Genomic DNA, 15082 nt, shown 5'->3' on the forward strand with positions numbered 1-15082 from the left:
TTCCCCTGATTGAGAACCAGTGGCCTAGATTATCTCCAAAGTAAACTTTGGAACCAGGTGGTTCTGGATTTGAATTCTGGCTTGCCCATTTTTTCTGACCTTTGACAAGTTACTTAACCTCTTCGAGCCTTTGTTTTCTCAACTATAATATGGGCGGATAATCTCTGTTTGGAGTTGTTGTGAGGCTGTGAGCCAAAGCACTTGGCCTAGTGCCTCCTGGCCGTAGGCTCCTAAGTGGTAGCCATTATTCTCTGGCTGCACACCATGTATTGATAGAACCTACCCTTCCTGAGTTAAATGATCTTATAGTCATACTAGACTTCATTTTGTTTTCACTTTACACTGTGTATGTACTATACTTAGCAAATTTGTCGTTGTTGTTGTTAGGTGCCGTCGGGTCGGTCCTGGCTTATAGTGATCCTTTCCCAACAGAATGAAATGAAACACTGCCTGGTCCTGCACCATCCTTAGAAACCTTGTTGTGCTTGAGCTCATTGTTGCAGCCACTATGTCAGTCCATCTCGTTGAGGGTCTTCCTCTTTTCCGCTGACCCTGTACCTTGCCAAGCATGATGTCCTTCTCCAGGGACTAATCCCTCCTGACAACATGTCCAAAATATGTAAGACGCAGTCTCGCCATCCTTGCTTCTAAGGAGCATTCTGGTTGTACTTCTTCCAAGACAGATTTGTTCATTCTTTTTGTAGTCCATGGTATATTCAATATTGTTCCGCAACACTGCAGTTCAAGGACATCGTACATGAAGAAAGCAAGAGGTCATTGAAAAGACAGGAAGGAAAGAAAAGACCAAGATGGATGTCAGAGGAGACTCTGAAACTTGCTCACGAATGTCAAGCAGCTAAAGCAAAAGGAAGAAATGATGAAGTAAAAGAGCTGAACAGAAAATTTCAAAGGGCTGCTCAAGTAGACAAAGTAAAGTATTATAATGACATGTGGAAAGAGCTGGAGATGGAAAACCAAAAGAGAAGAACATGCTCGGCGTTTCTCAAGCTGAAAGAACTGAAGAAAAAATTCAGGCCTTGAGTAGCAATAGTGAAGGATTCCATGGGGAAAATATTAAATGACGCAGGAAGCATCAGAAGAAGATGAAAGGAATACACAATCATTATACCAAAAAGAATTAGTCGATATTCAACCATTTCAAGAGGTGGGATGTGATCAGGAACCGATGGTGCTAAAGGAAGAAGTCCAAGCTTCCCTGAAGGCATTGGCGAAAAACAAGGCTCCAGGAATTGATGGAATATCAATTGAGATGTTTCAACAAACGGATGTGGCACTGGAAGTGCTCGCTTGTCTATGCCAAGAAATATGGAAGAGAGCTTCCTGGTCAGCTGATTGGAGGAGATCCATATTTATGCCTATTCCCAAGAAAGGTGATCCAACCGAATGTGGAAATTATGGAACAATTATAGCAAATTTAATAAGCAGTGAATTCTTATTCACTGTTTTCTTTATATGATAGATAATAATAACAATAGTTAGAGTCAGACTTTCAGAACTGATTTCCAAAATACTGTGGGGTGATGGGGGGCGTTAAATATGGCATCTTTACTGAGAGAAGGTCAAGTCAAACTAGTTCGCCGTGAACTGAAATCCGAAGTGAGACTTCAGCTGGACAGATCAGGCGGCAGATGACGTGTGTTTGGGCAGTAAAACGGCAACGACAGCAAATTTTTTTCTTTAAATGTGGGCGCTAATTAGCCTTGTTGTCTTAGTTTTCATTGCCTTTTAACTTAAGTATATTTTGTTTTTTTACATGGGTCACAGTCTTCATATCATTCCATAATGTTAAATCTTCCTTTTGCTCCTAAAAATTTTTTTTGCAGTATTCCTTTTATTTCTTTTAGGGGGTATAGATTAAAGATGCTGTTGATGGAGAAGGGAAAATACCAGCTCCTATGCTATTTATTTATCTGTTTGTTTATTTTGGACAGGGGAATGTATTATTTCCCCTTGACCTACGGTCCTTATTTAAAATGCTAATAGCTTTGATCTTTTTGTATCTATGATAAAATCCCTGAATCAAGTTTTATTTTAAAATATTAAAAAGGCCTTTTCCAAGTTAGCCTGTCAAAGACCTTCTATAGCCTTTATTTCATTTTGTATTGTTGAGTCTTCAAACTGTTCTTTTTTGTATCTGCTTGTAATATAACGATCGTCTGTTACGTGCTAATTTTGAGAGTAGCCTATTATTCAGACTTGTTTATGACCTTAAAATTTAATTTAATTTTTCATATGAAAGAATAATACGATTACCAAGTGACTTCTCAACAGTATAAGCTGTAAATTGTAATGTCCTCTCTCTTGCTCTTTTGATGCTAGTCAGATTGCAAAAATAAACATTAGTGCCCCTTTTTTTGTGGAAAAATTAATGGAACTTTGTAAACTAAAAATACTTGTTTTTTTTTTTTCCAGAAAGATGGTGAATAAAAGATAATAAGTTTATGCTTGTTTACCAAGCTATTTCTAATGTTGAAAAAGAAATGAAATAGCCCCTAATTACCCCATCTATCAGTTTAATTAGAAATGTGTTAATGTTCTATAAAGAAAAATTTGTGATTTTATGCCTAGGTGATCAAAAATGTATGACCTTATAAATATAATACTCATGTAAAACACACATCCGGCATGTTGCTGTGACTAGTACTAGAACCTAGCCAAATGATTAATTCATGAATACTTTCTGTTACGATCTGTATTATCCAACATTTGCTATTTTCTTTTTCCGTGTTGGTGTTTGTTGTTGTAGGTACCAGCAGACAGGTGTTAGGTGGCTGTGGGAATTGCACTGCCAGCAGGCAGGAGGAATTCTGGGAGACGAAATGGGATTGGGCAAGACCATCCAGATAATTGCCTTCTTGGCAGGTCTGAGCTACAGCAAGATCAGGACTCGTGGTTCAAATTACAGGCAAGTGCTCCTCTGCAGACTGTCAGTCTGTGGAGCTCAATTAATATTTCATCAGATGTATTGCTGTGGAGGAGGGTCTGGTGAATTATTGATGACATTTCAATTACAATATTCCTTTAATTCTTTTAGTGGGGGACATCAAAGGAAAATTTTTACGAGACAATAGAGCTGTAGGGCAGGAGAAATTAAACATGTAACACTTGTAATGAATTCCAGGCATTGATGCTTCATTTTGCAGATGAGCCCCACTAGATATTTTGGGTCAATACGATGTCTAAGGTTAGCTTCTACAAATGGACTGTTTACAAACTCAATTATGTTAATATCAATAGTTTACACAATATGGAATTTTAAATTAGACGTAATAACTTTAGTTCCATTTATTAAATTTTACATTAAAATATTTGTTCTGGCAGGAGACCAGGTGAGCATTACAGTAAGTACAAAGTCTGTTCATGGGGGAAGTCGGAGAAGCTGGCTTTGGAGAAACCATTCTCCTGAATGTCCTTTATAATCAGGATGGGTTACAGCATTTATAGATAGCTCTTTTTTCTGTTTAAAATGAGGTTACTTTCTAAAATAGTCTGCTCAGTATGATTTTTACTCCCCTCCCCAATCTTTGAGAATATTACATAAATTCTAAGCCCAAAGCCTAAATGGCTATCCAAAAACAAAGAAAACTATGTTTAGATTTTAATCTTTATTTTCTTTAAAAACCCATTGCCATTGAGTCAATTCCAACTCATAGCAACTCTGTGTAGGACAGAGTGGAACTGCCCTGTAGGGCTTCCAAGGAGCAGCTGGTGGATTCGAACTGCTGACCTTTTGGTTAGCAGCCATAGTTCTCAACCACTGCACCACCAGGGCTCCTTATTTTCTTAAGAAGTTTAAATAAACTATTGGGGTTTTAGTATTCTGAAATAATAAGCATTTAATCTGTGTTAAGTATGGTGGGACTGAAATACTTTTATCTTGAAGTGCTGTGAGAATCTCCGTATTTTAAGGTGTAAATTCCTTTGTGTAAATCAGTTTAGGTAAACATGTTACTGGATAAATTATGTAGAGTATTTATTCTTGAGCCCAGATGATCCAAGAGCCCTTGGGTTTTAGTAGGCTTATCCAGTAAGTAACAGCGAGATACTTATCAGATTGTTGGGTTGTTGAAGCCTTGGCCACTCACTAGACCTGGCTTGGAGACAACTTTAAAATAGTGGTGACGTGCCTGAAGTCGAGGCAGCAGTGAGGTCCTGCTCTTTGGGTTCATCAGCAGATAGCCAGATGTAAACTGTCAAGTATTGAGTCAGGAACAGTGTTTTAGTTTGCAGAGTTTAGTACTTTGTTTTTGTTCCTTACCCTTTCATTAATTTCGCAGATCAACACTTTTGTGAGAGGACTTTGATGTTGTACAATGTTTTAAAGAAACCCAGTTGTATTTACATAGATGTAAGGGGAGAAAGTATTTGGAGAAGTTTAAATGCTGAATGTTTTGTTGTTGTTTATAAAGGAGTTGTACAGAAGCGGGGCATTTTCTTCACATATTAGAATTCTCTCATGTTTTGCCTGGAAATACATGAAAACTTTCCAACCCAAAGGAAAAGTCAAAGTTGAAAATGGGCATTTAGTGTTTTCTTAGCCGTGGCTGTCATTAGTTTAGTATTTTAAAAATATTTGCTATATTCTTAATAAGTCTTCGGTGTCTGTGACTCTTTACCAAGTTTTTTTTTTTTTTGGCAACCAAAATGCCCCAAGCCACCCCAGATGGTTTCTAGGACTGTCTTTCTTTCCTTAAATGGTTCTGGGATTTTCTTATTTCCTGTCTCTTTTCTTCCCTCCCCTTCCCTTCATGTTATCATGAAGCTTGTGTGGGCTCTAATACTCTGGGCCTAGGAAACCTAAAGTCATCCCAGCAGGGTAGTTTTTTGATCTAAAAATTAAAACGTACTCTCTTGAGTAGTGACAGTCCTACTAGGAGTGAAGTCAGGGCTAATAATGAGCAGCAGCTGTAATCAATTAACTATCAATGCCCATCTCCTCTTCTCCATAATGAAATAGTATGGCATGTTGGATTATAGCCCAGATCTCTTTATTAAAATAGTATTTGTAGAAATGGCTTCCCAGAATGTGGTTATATATCAGCCAAACAACTGGGCTATTTATGAATAGGGGTGTGCTAAGGACCGTAGTGCCTCTCCTTAAATGTGCCAGAGTGAATTTTATAACATGTTCATAACTATTTTATGACATGTCCTGTGACACTAAGTGATTTTGGAGTTCTCTGTGTGTGTCCTAAAGAAAAATTGTCAGCCCTTGATATCAAATGAAGTTCTGTGTAAGCTAACATTGCTTTTATTGACTACGTGCATTTTCCCTGAAGTCTTGCCAGCTGTAGATATTTGGGGCCCAATTTGAGCAATTTTAAGGATCATGAACACTAGGGTAGTGCGTCTGGTGGAAAAAGAAGTGCTTTCTGTGTTTTGTATGTGTCTTTGTTTTAAAGGAGACAGAAGCACACTAAATACCAAACCAGCTGCTGTTGAGTCAGTTCTGACTGATAACAACCCCGTGTGTGTCAGAGTAGAACTGGATCCACAGGGTTTTCAGTGGCTGAGTTTTTGGAAGTAGGTCACCGGGACTGTCTTTCAGGGTGGATGGGTGGGTGGACTCGAACCACCAGCCTTTTCAGTTAGCAGCAAAGTGGTTAGCCATTTGTACCACCCAGGGACCCCCAGAAGTATGTTATGTAGGTTAATGCTCCTGGTTCGTAATATGCTACCTTGTTTTCACTTTTTCATTCATATTATTCTGATGCTGTTGTTGAGCTGTCAATGGATTTCAACTCATAGTGACCTTATATGACAAAGTAGAAATGTCCGTAGGGCTTCCTAGGCTGTAAGCTTTATGGGAGCAGATCATCGGGTCATTTTTCTCTCAAAACAGCTAGTGGGTTCAAACCACTGTGCCATCAGGGCTTCCTTATTATATTGACAGTTTCCCTGAATCTTATGATGGAGAGGAAATAAATTATTTGCCTTTCAGACTTCAGTTTGGGTTTTAACATCTTGGATGTCATTTAGTAAATTCCTAAATATGAGTAAGTGGCCTGAAAAAGTTCATAAACTTTCAAAGGTGAATGTTTTATTTGTAATTCCTGCTACATTCTAGACTCTGAGTAGTGGATTTCCATCCTGCCAGCTGAAATCTTTGACCGTGGAGATACTGGCTTGTCCTAAATTCATTAGATAATCAGTGATAGTCAAAGATGAAAGGAATTGTAGCCAGTTTAGTAATTGATGCTAATTACTCTAGTACATTTAGCCATTGCTTATGCTCATCTCACTGGTATTGAAGGTTGGAAAAGAGTACTTCAGTTTATGAGGCAGTTAATGGACTTTATTACCCCTGCTGTGGCTCAGGAGCCATCTAGGGCCGCGCCTAGAATTCAGCTCCATATAAAAATCCCCGTGTTCTTATATCAGTGGGAGAACAGCGTAAGTTAAAGGGCGTAATGATGCCCATAGATGTTTAGCCAGAATAAAATACTGACCATGAATGACAAATTGTGAATCCTCACTGTGGCAGTTTACAGAAGGTGTGTTAAAAAGAAAAAATGTTGTATAACCGGGAAAAAAGTATTTATGCTTATTTGAGTGTGAGTTTGTTTTCATATTTTTAGACAGCCTTTCGTTGGTTGTTTCCTAATCCCTGCTAAGTACATACTGAGATCACACGCTTTTATTCCCCTTGGAGAGCGTAGAGGAGCTAGTCCATTTAATTCTTTTTAGCATTGTCACATAAGGGGCAGGGCTGAGTCACTGCTCTTCCAGGGAACTTGGAGGTGGTACCTGCACAGAACCACTTTAGTGTATTCCCCGCCCCTTGGTGAGAATGATGGCTTGGAATTTCTACAAGAAGATGTAATAACCTGCTGTAGCCTCTGGCTTTTTGTCTTTTGGACCCTTCCTACTAAGTCCCCGCTAAGCAGGGTGAATGGCCGTGATTGTAGGGGAGAGGTAGAGAGGAAATAAAAGTGGATGGAGGCATTGTCTCACACTGGAGTCACCAAGGGCGTGGGGTAGCATCCTTTTGGACATAGTGCAAGGGTAAACTTTATCTAAGATACGGCTTGACTAAAATTTCCCTGTTTTTCTGTTAGGATTACAGATTATCTTTCGGGTATGTGCAAGGTGATTTTTAATATTTCAGGCACGGTGGATTAGGCATTGCCATCACAAAAGAGGCTGTCTCTGCCTTCATGGAGCTCAGAAGGAATATAAACAATTAGAATGGGGGTGCTAAGTCATGTGATGGGGCTGCTGTAGGGTACTAGATATCATAGATGCACCAGGAAGGGTCCTTAGCCCACCTGAAGAGAAAAGGACAGTGAAGGCTTTGTGGAGGAGGTGACATCCCCACGGAGATCTGAAGGGTGAACAGAGCTTACTTAGGATAAGAGGCTAAGCAGGAGCAACACAGAGAGGAGAAGCTAAAGAAGTACACATCTTCTAGGAACTGAAGAAAGTTGGAGTTGGCGGGATGCTGAATCGTGGGTACGAGTGGTGGGGTTAGGGAAGTGTCTTAGTTATCCAGTGCTGCTGTAACAGAAGTACCACAAGTAGATGGCTTTAACAAACAAATTTATTTTCTGACAGTTTAGGAGGCTAGAAGTCCAAATTCAGAGCTCCGGCTCTGGGGGAATCCTTTCTCTCACTGTCGGCTCTGGAGGAAGGCCCTTATCTCTTCAGCTTCTCCTTCCTGGGTTATCTTTATGTGGCTTGGCATCTCTCTATCTCTCCTTCTTTCAATTGCTTGTTTAATCTTTTATATCTCAAAAGAGGTTGATGTAAGACACTCTCTATACTAACCCTGTCTCATTAACATAACAAAGACAACCCATTCCCAAATGGAATTATAACCATAGGCGTAGAAGTTAGAATTTACAGCACATATTTTGGTGGGGACACAATTTAATCCATAACCAAAAGTGAGAGAGATAAGGCTAGAGGGGTGAGCGGAAGTCAGATGCTCATGGTCTCATAGTTCAGGTTCAGAGGGTTAGACTCTGTCCTGAGAGCAGTGGGTGACCATTGAAGGCTTTTAGGCAAAGGGATGAGACATTCAGATTTTTTCTTTTTTCTTTTGGTAGTGATCATGCTGGAAGTTGCAGTAATCCAGGTGAGAGATGGTAGTAGCCTGAACTGGAGTAGTGACAGTTAGGAGGAGAGACATGGATGACTGTGAGTGGGATTTAGGAGGTAGAAGTGGCATGATCTAGGTGTGGGTTGGATGCGGTAGAGAACAAGAGGGAGTGATAAGGATGAGGCCCCAATTTCCGATTGGAGTGCCTGGAGAATGAGTGACGATTCTGTTCATTGGACTAGGAACACAGGGCGAGGGTCTGGGGGGTGATGTGTGTTGCCTTTTAGCTGGCTGTTGGATAGAGAGATGGGTGGTTGGCTGGAAGTTCAGGTGGACTAGGAACACAGGGCGAGGGTCTGGGGGGTGATGTGTGTTGCCCTTTAGCTGGCTGTTGGATAGAGAGACGGGTGGTTAGTGGAAAGTTCAGGTGGACTAGGAACACAGGGTGAGGGTCTGGGGGGTGATGTGTGTTGCCCTTTAGCTGGCTGTTGGATAGAGAGACGGGTGGTTAGTGGGAAGTTCAGGTGGACTAGGAACACAGGGCAAGGGTCTGGGGGGTGATGCGTGTTGCCTTTTAGCTGGCTGTTGGATAGAGAGACGGGTGGTGGGCTGGAAGTTCAGGAAGGCAATCTGGGCTGGAGACGTAGATGGAGCCATCAGCAGATGCACAGGACTGGTCGCGTCATACATAAGGTTGCTGTGAGTTGGAGTTGGCTCGATGGCACCTGATAACAGTGTATAGACAGGAGTTGAAACTTTGGGAGTTAATGAGACAGTACAGGGAAGGTGTGGACATTGTAGTAATATACACACATTTCACATATTCAGCATACTTGTTGGCCAGAAAAGGCAGGGGAGGGGGAGTGTGACAATTTAAACAGTGCGGGTGGCTGCTCCTGAATGGGGGAGAGACAGGCTGTGGGAGATATGGCTGCCTCAGTCAGCCTTGGCTCCCAGTTGCCTTCTGTAGCGTGAGCTGAGTGAGTCAGCTCACAGCTCCCACCGATGGTTTTGACTTCTGCTTCATTTTCTTCTGTGCACGACTAGCATCCAACCCTCAGCAAGCTTGAAGACAAAGTGGCTACAGGGCACGGGAACACTGATGTAGTGGAGATGTGGTTTCAGGAGCCTAGGTAATGGTATTGGCCTCAGACAAGAAAAGGAGCTTGCTCCATTAGAACAGGAGGGAAGGAGGCAGGGTGAGTGGAGACTTAGACAGCTCTCTGTGGTGTATAATGTGTTAGGATACCTTGGCTGCAGGTGAATAAAACTTGGCCTCACACTGGGTTAAACGAAATTTATGATATACCTGGAAACCTTCAGAAAGGGTGGGCTGTAGAGGCAACAGGATCAGCAGCTCAGTGATGTCATCAGGGGCCCAGGTACTTGATCTCCTCCTGAGGCCAGTTCTCCTTGAGATCTCCTTGGCACCATAGCTCCATTGCCCAGTGACCATTGAGCTGTAGGCCTCCTCGTTCACAGGCAGCAGGATAAAGCAAGAGGTGAGACTCCCCTAACTTAGAGTATAAGTCCTCCCCCTTAGCTTTGCTGATTGGTGATTATTGCCGGGAAAGTGCCTGTCCCTAGAAGGCTTCAGATGGACCCTTATACCTGCTTCTCCCCTCCTCCCCGTCGCCAGACAGTGGTTAGAGTCCCATAAAGCATGTGTCTACAGGAAGGAAGTGGGGTGCTGCACAGATGTGTGACTCTGGTAGGAAAGAAAGAGGTGACGTGAATGTTGAGAGAGTGGCCGTGAAAGTCTCCCGCTCTACCTGCATGTCTGTGAATTGGGGTGATTCCGTAAATCTTTGTTCTTGTTTTTTTCAACTTATGCGCATTTCTCCGTATCATCAATTATTCTTCAGAAACCGTTTTTAATGGTTATGTGATATTCCATCTTATTTAACAAACCCTTACATGGTATTTACTATATGCCAGGCACTGTTGTAAGCACTTCATAGATATTAAAGGATGTAATCTTCATAATAATCTGATAATAAAAAAAAAAATAGGTGCTGTTATTATCCTCTTTTTAAGATGAGAAGGGAGGTCCAGAGAGGTTAAACGATGTGCCTGACATCACATGGCGAGCATATACAGAAGCTGGGATCTGACCAGGGCAGTGCTCCTGACTACTCACCTGTGCTATCTGAAAGCATTATCAGCCCTTTCTCCCATGTGTCTGTCAGTTTGTTGTATTGTGGGGGCTTGTGTGTTGCTGTGATGCCGGAAGCTATGCCACCGGTATTCAGATACCAGCAGGGTCACCCATGGAGGATGGGTTTCAGCGGAGCTTCCAGACTGACAGACTGGGAAGAAGGACCCGACGGTCTACTTCTGAAAAGCATTAGCCAGTGAAAACCTTATGAATAGCAGCAGAACATTGTCTGATATAGCGCTGGAAGATGAGCCCCCCAGGTTGGAAGGCACTCAAAAGATGACTGGGGAAGAGCTGCCTCCTCAAAGTAGAAAAAAACCCAGTGCCGTTGAGTCGATTCCGACTCACAGCGACCCTATAGGTCAGAGTAGAACTGCCCCATAGAGTTTCCAAGGAGACCCTGGTGGATTCGAACTGCCGACTCTTTGGTTAGCAGCCATAGCACTTAGCCACTGTGCCAAAGTAGAGTTGACCTTAATGATGCGGATGGAGTAAAGCTTTCGGGACCTTCATTTGCTGGTGTGGCATGACTCAAAATGGGAAGAAACAGCTGCAAACATCCATTAATAATCAGAACGTGGAATGTACGAAGTATGAATCTAGGAAAATTGGAAATCGTCAAAGATGAAACGGAACACACAAACATCGATATCCTAGGCATTGGTGAGCTGAAATGGACTGGTATTGGCCATTTGGAATCGGACACTCGTATGGTCTACTGTGCTGGGAATGACAACTTGAAGAGGAATGGTGTTGCATTCATCGTCAAAAAGAACGTTTCAAGATCTGTGCTGAAGTACAGTGCTGTCAGTGATAGGATAATATCCATACGCCTACAAGGAAGACCAGTTAATACGACTGCTATTCAAATTTACTTACCAACCACTAGGGCCAAAGATGAAGAAATAGAAGATTTTTATCAGCTGCTGCAGTCTGAAATTGATTGAACATGCAGTCAAGATGCATTGATAATTACTGGCGATTGGAATGTGAAAGTTGGAAACAAAGAAGGATCAGTAGTTGGAAAATAGGGCCTTGGTGATAGAAACAATGCTGGAGATCAAATGATAGAATTTTGCAAGACCAACGACTTCTTCATTGCAAATACCTTCTTTCGCCAACATAAACAGCGACTATACACATGGACCTTGCCAGATGGAACACACAGAAATCAAATTGACTACATCTGTGGAAAGAGAAGATGGAAAAGCTCAATATTGGCCAGAACAAGGCCAGGGGCCGACTGTGGAACAGACCATCAATTCCTTATATGCAAGTTCAAGTTGAAACTGAAGAAAATCAGAGCAAGTCCATGAGAGCCAAAATATGACCTTGAGTGTATCCCACCTGAATTTGGAGACCACCTGAAGAACAGATTTGATGCATTGAACACTAGTGACCACAGACCAGACAAGTTGTGGAATGACATCAAGGACGTCATCCATGAAGAAAGCAAGAGGTCACTGAAAAGACAGGAAAGAAAGAAAAGACCAAGATGGATGTTAGAGGAGACTCTGAAACTTGCACTTGAGCGTCGAGCATCTAAAGCAAAAGGAAGAATTGATGAAGTAAAAGAACTGAACAGGAGATTTCAAAGGGCTTCTTGAGAAGACAATGTAAAGTATAATAATGACATGTGGAAAGAGCTGGAGATGGAAAACCAAAAGGGAAGAACACACTTGGCGTTTCTTAAGCTGATAGAACTGAAGAAAAAATTCAAGCCTCGAGTTGCAATAGCAAAGGATTCTATGGGGAAAATATTAAATGACGCAGGAAGCATCAAAAGAAGATGAATACACAGAGTCATTATACCAAAAAGAATTAGTCGATGTTCAACCATTTCAAGAGGTGGCATATGATCAGGAACTGATGATACTGAAGGAAGAAGTCCAAGCTGCTCTCAAGGCATTGGCGAAAGACAAGGCTTCAGGAATTGATGGAATATCAATTGAGATGTTTCAACAAACATATGCAGCGCTGGAGGTGCTCGCTCATCTATGCCAAGAAATATGGAAGACAGCTTCCTGGCCAGCTGACTGGAAGAGATCCATATTTATGCGTATTCCCAAGAAAGGTGATCCAACCGAATATGGAAATTATAAAACAATATCATTAATATTCACACGCAAGCAAAATTTTGCTGAAGATCATTCAAAAATGGCTACAGCAGTATATCAACAGGGAACTGCCAGAAATTCAGGCCGGTTTCAGAAGAGGATGTGGAACCAGGGATCTCATTGCTGATGTCAGATGGATACTGGCTGAGAGCAGAGAATACCAGAAGGATGTTTACCTGTGTTTTATTGACTATGCAAAGGCATTTGACTGTGTGGAGCATAACAAACTATGGATAACACTGCGAAGAATGGGAATTCCGGAACACTTAATTGTGCTCACGAGGAGCCTTTACAGAGATCAAGAGGCAGTTGTTCAGACAGAACAAGGGGATACTGATTGGTTTAAAGTCAGGAAAGGTGTGTGTCAGGGTTGTATTCTTTCACCATACCTATTTAATCTGTATGCTGAACAAACAATCTGAGAAGCTGGACTATATGAAGAAGAACGGGGCATCAGGATTGGAGGAAGACTCGTTAACAACCTGCGTTATGCAGATGACACAACCTTGCGTGCCGAAAGTGAAGAGGACCTGAAGCACATACTAATGAAGATCAAAGACCATAGCCTGCAGTATGGATTACATCTCAACGTAAAGGAAACAAAAATCCTCACAACCGGACCAGTGAGCAACATCATGATAAACAGAGAAAAGATTGAAGTTGTCAAGGATTTCATTTTACTTGGACCCACAATCAACAGCCGTGGAAGCAGCAGTCAAGAAATCAAATGATGCATTGCATTGGGCAAATCTGCTGCAAAGGACCTCTTCAAAGTGTTGAAGAGCAAAGATGTCACCCTGAAGTCTAAGGTGCGCCTGAGCCAAGCCGTGGTATTTTCAATCACATCATATGCATGTGAGAGCTGGACAATGAACAAGGCAGACCGAAGAAGAGTTGACGCCTTTCAGTTGTGGTGTTGGCGAAGAATATTGAACATACCGTGGACTGCCAAAAGAAGGAACAAATCTGTCTTGGAAGAAGTACAGCCAGAATGCTCCTTAGAGGCAAGTATGGTGAGACTGCATCTTACATACTTTGGACATGTTGTCAGGAGGGATGAGTCTGTGGAGAAGGACATCATGCTTGGCAGAGTACAGAGTCAGCGGAGAAGAGGAAGACCCTCAACAAGGTGGACTGACACAGTGGCTGCAACAATGAGCTCAAGCCTAACAGCGATTGTAAGGATGGCGCAGGACCAGGTAGTGTTTCGTTCTGTTGTGCATGGGGCCGCTGTGAGTCGGGGCCGCTGTGAGTCGGAACCGACTCGACAGCACCTAACAACGACAACAACATCACTGTCCACTTTTTCTACAGTATAGATAATGCTGCAATGTGTATGCCGTACCTAAGTCTTTGCATTGGGCTTTCTGGGTCACCCTGTGACTATTTTTGAGGCTCTTGCACTGTACGGATAAGCCACTCTCCATGGGAGCATTGCTAGTCAGCACTCTCAGTATGGACTTTGCAGCAGGCAGCAGTATTGTGGTGTCCGTCCCGTGGGCCTTAACATGTGGAGCAGGAGCAGCGGCAGAAGCACGGTGTAGCTCTGGTGGTTGCTCACCACCTGTAGCCACGGTGCCTTGGGCATGCTGCCCTTCAGAGCCCCCCCCCCCCCGTCCCTGGAGGTAGTCCTAGCCTGCCACTTCCCAGCGCTGTGAAGATTGAGTTCTGTGGGTGAGTCTCGGGGTAGACTGTAAAGCTTCAGACACATTTATGATGCTCTGCTGTTCCCTTAGGTTGAGATAACACTGTCTGATAACTTCCCGGACGTGGACTAGAAGGGAAGAGAAAGCAATTTTTGTTACGTAGTTTTGGTTTTCCTTACCATAGATGTTATCTTGTAATGCCTTGCAGCTTTCTCTGAACACCTGCATCCATTATTGATTGTAGAGAGTTCACTTACTGGGTTTTAACCTCAAAAGTTTTCTCTTTCCAGGAAATACCAGTAAATTTCCATAGCTAGCATTTTCTTTTTTGAACTGTTAAGATTTTTTAGGGGGGAAGGGTTGGGTGGGAGAAGGGCATGATCACTCAGTATACTACTGTCTTTCATGATTGTATTTTCTTCTTGAATATTTTGGGTGCAGGTTCGAGGGGTTAGGTCCAACTGTAATTGTCTGTCCAACGACAGTGATGCATCAGTGGGTGAAAGAATTTCACACGTGGTGGCCTCCGTTCAGAGTGGCAATACTGCATGATACCGGTTCCTATACCCACAAAAAGGTAACGTTTATAATGATACAGTACCTTTTTGTTTTGTTTAAAGCCCTCCATTTTATAATTTGTTTTTTCTTTGATCCATGACTTTTTCAGAGGTACGTTCCTGTGTTTCTTTTATGCATTTTTTAAAATCACTCTATTGTTACTGGCTAAATTTAGAAATCTGTATTTTCAAAGCAATGATGAGTATATTTATTGTTCTAACAGCACTTTGTGGTGTTGTGACATGTTTGTTGTCCACAGTCACAAAACTGGACACCGACAGGGCGCCACCACCTAACAAAGTAAATCGGAGTAGAAACCAGGCGGCTTACGTAGCAGCTCCTGGCTGGACTGGGGGCATTAGCAGCTTTAAACAGCTTTAAGAATGTGAATATAAAAAGTAAAATAATAAGTTTAATTAGTAAATGCATTTGTTAATATTCCTTTAGAACATCTTTTATTGAACAAAAGAAGCAACATGCCATTTTGAGAATGTTAAATAATTTGTATTGTTGCTTTTTAATTAAGTTGCTTTTTCTCTGA

General features: G+C 42.0%; 1 protein-coding gene across 7 annotated transcripts in view; it reads left to right on the forward strand.

The window, feature by feature from the left end:
* The window catches only part of ERCC6 (ERCC excision repair 6, chromatin remodeling factor), a 102759-nt gene that overhangs the window by 39083 nt on the left and 48594 nt on the right, over positions 1-15082 (forward strand). For all 7 annotated transcript variants that reach the window (XR_002785509.2, XM_003409091.4, XM_023547171.2 and 4 more), the window contains 2 exons: positions 2768-2926; positions 14425-14560. Coding sequence is in view for 6 of the 7 variants with exons in the window: in XM_003409091.4 (XP_003409139.2) it covers positions 2768-2926; positions 14425-14560 (295 nt within the window). In the remaining variant the exon portion in view is untranslated. The remainder of the gene's footprint in view (positions 1-2767; positions 2927-14424; positions 14561-15082) is intronic.

Source organism: Loxodonta africana, chromosome 16 (assembly GCF_030014295.1).
Source record: "Loxodonta africana isolate mLoxAfr1 chromosome 16, mLoxAfr1.hap2, whole genome shotgun sequence".
NCBI classification, from domain to species: domain Eukaryota; kingdom Metazoa; phylum Chordata; class Mammalia; order Proboscidea; family Elephantidae; genus Loxodonta; species Loxodonta africana.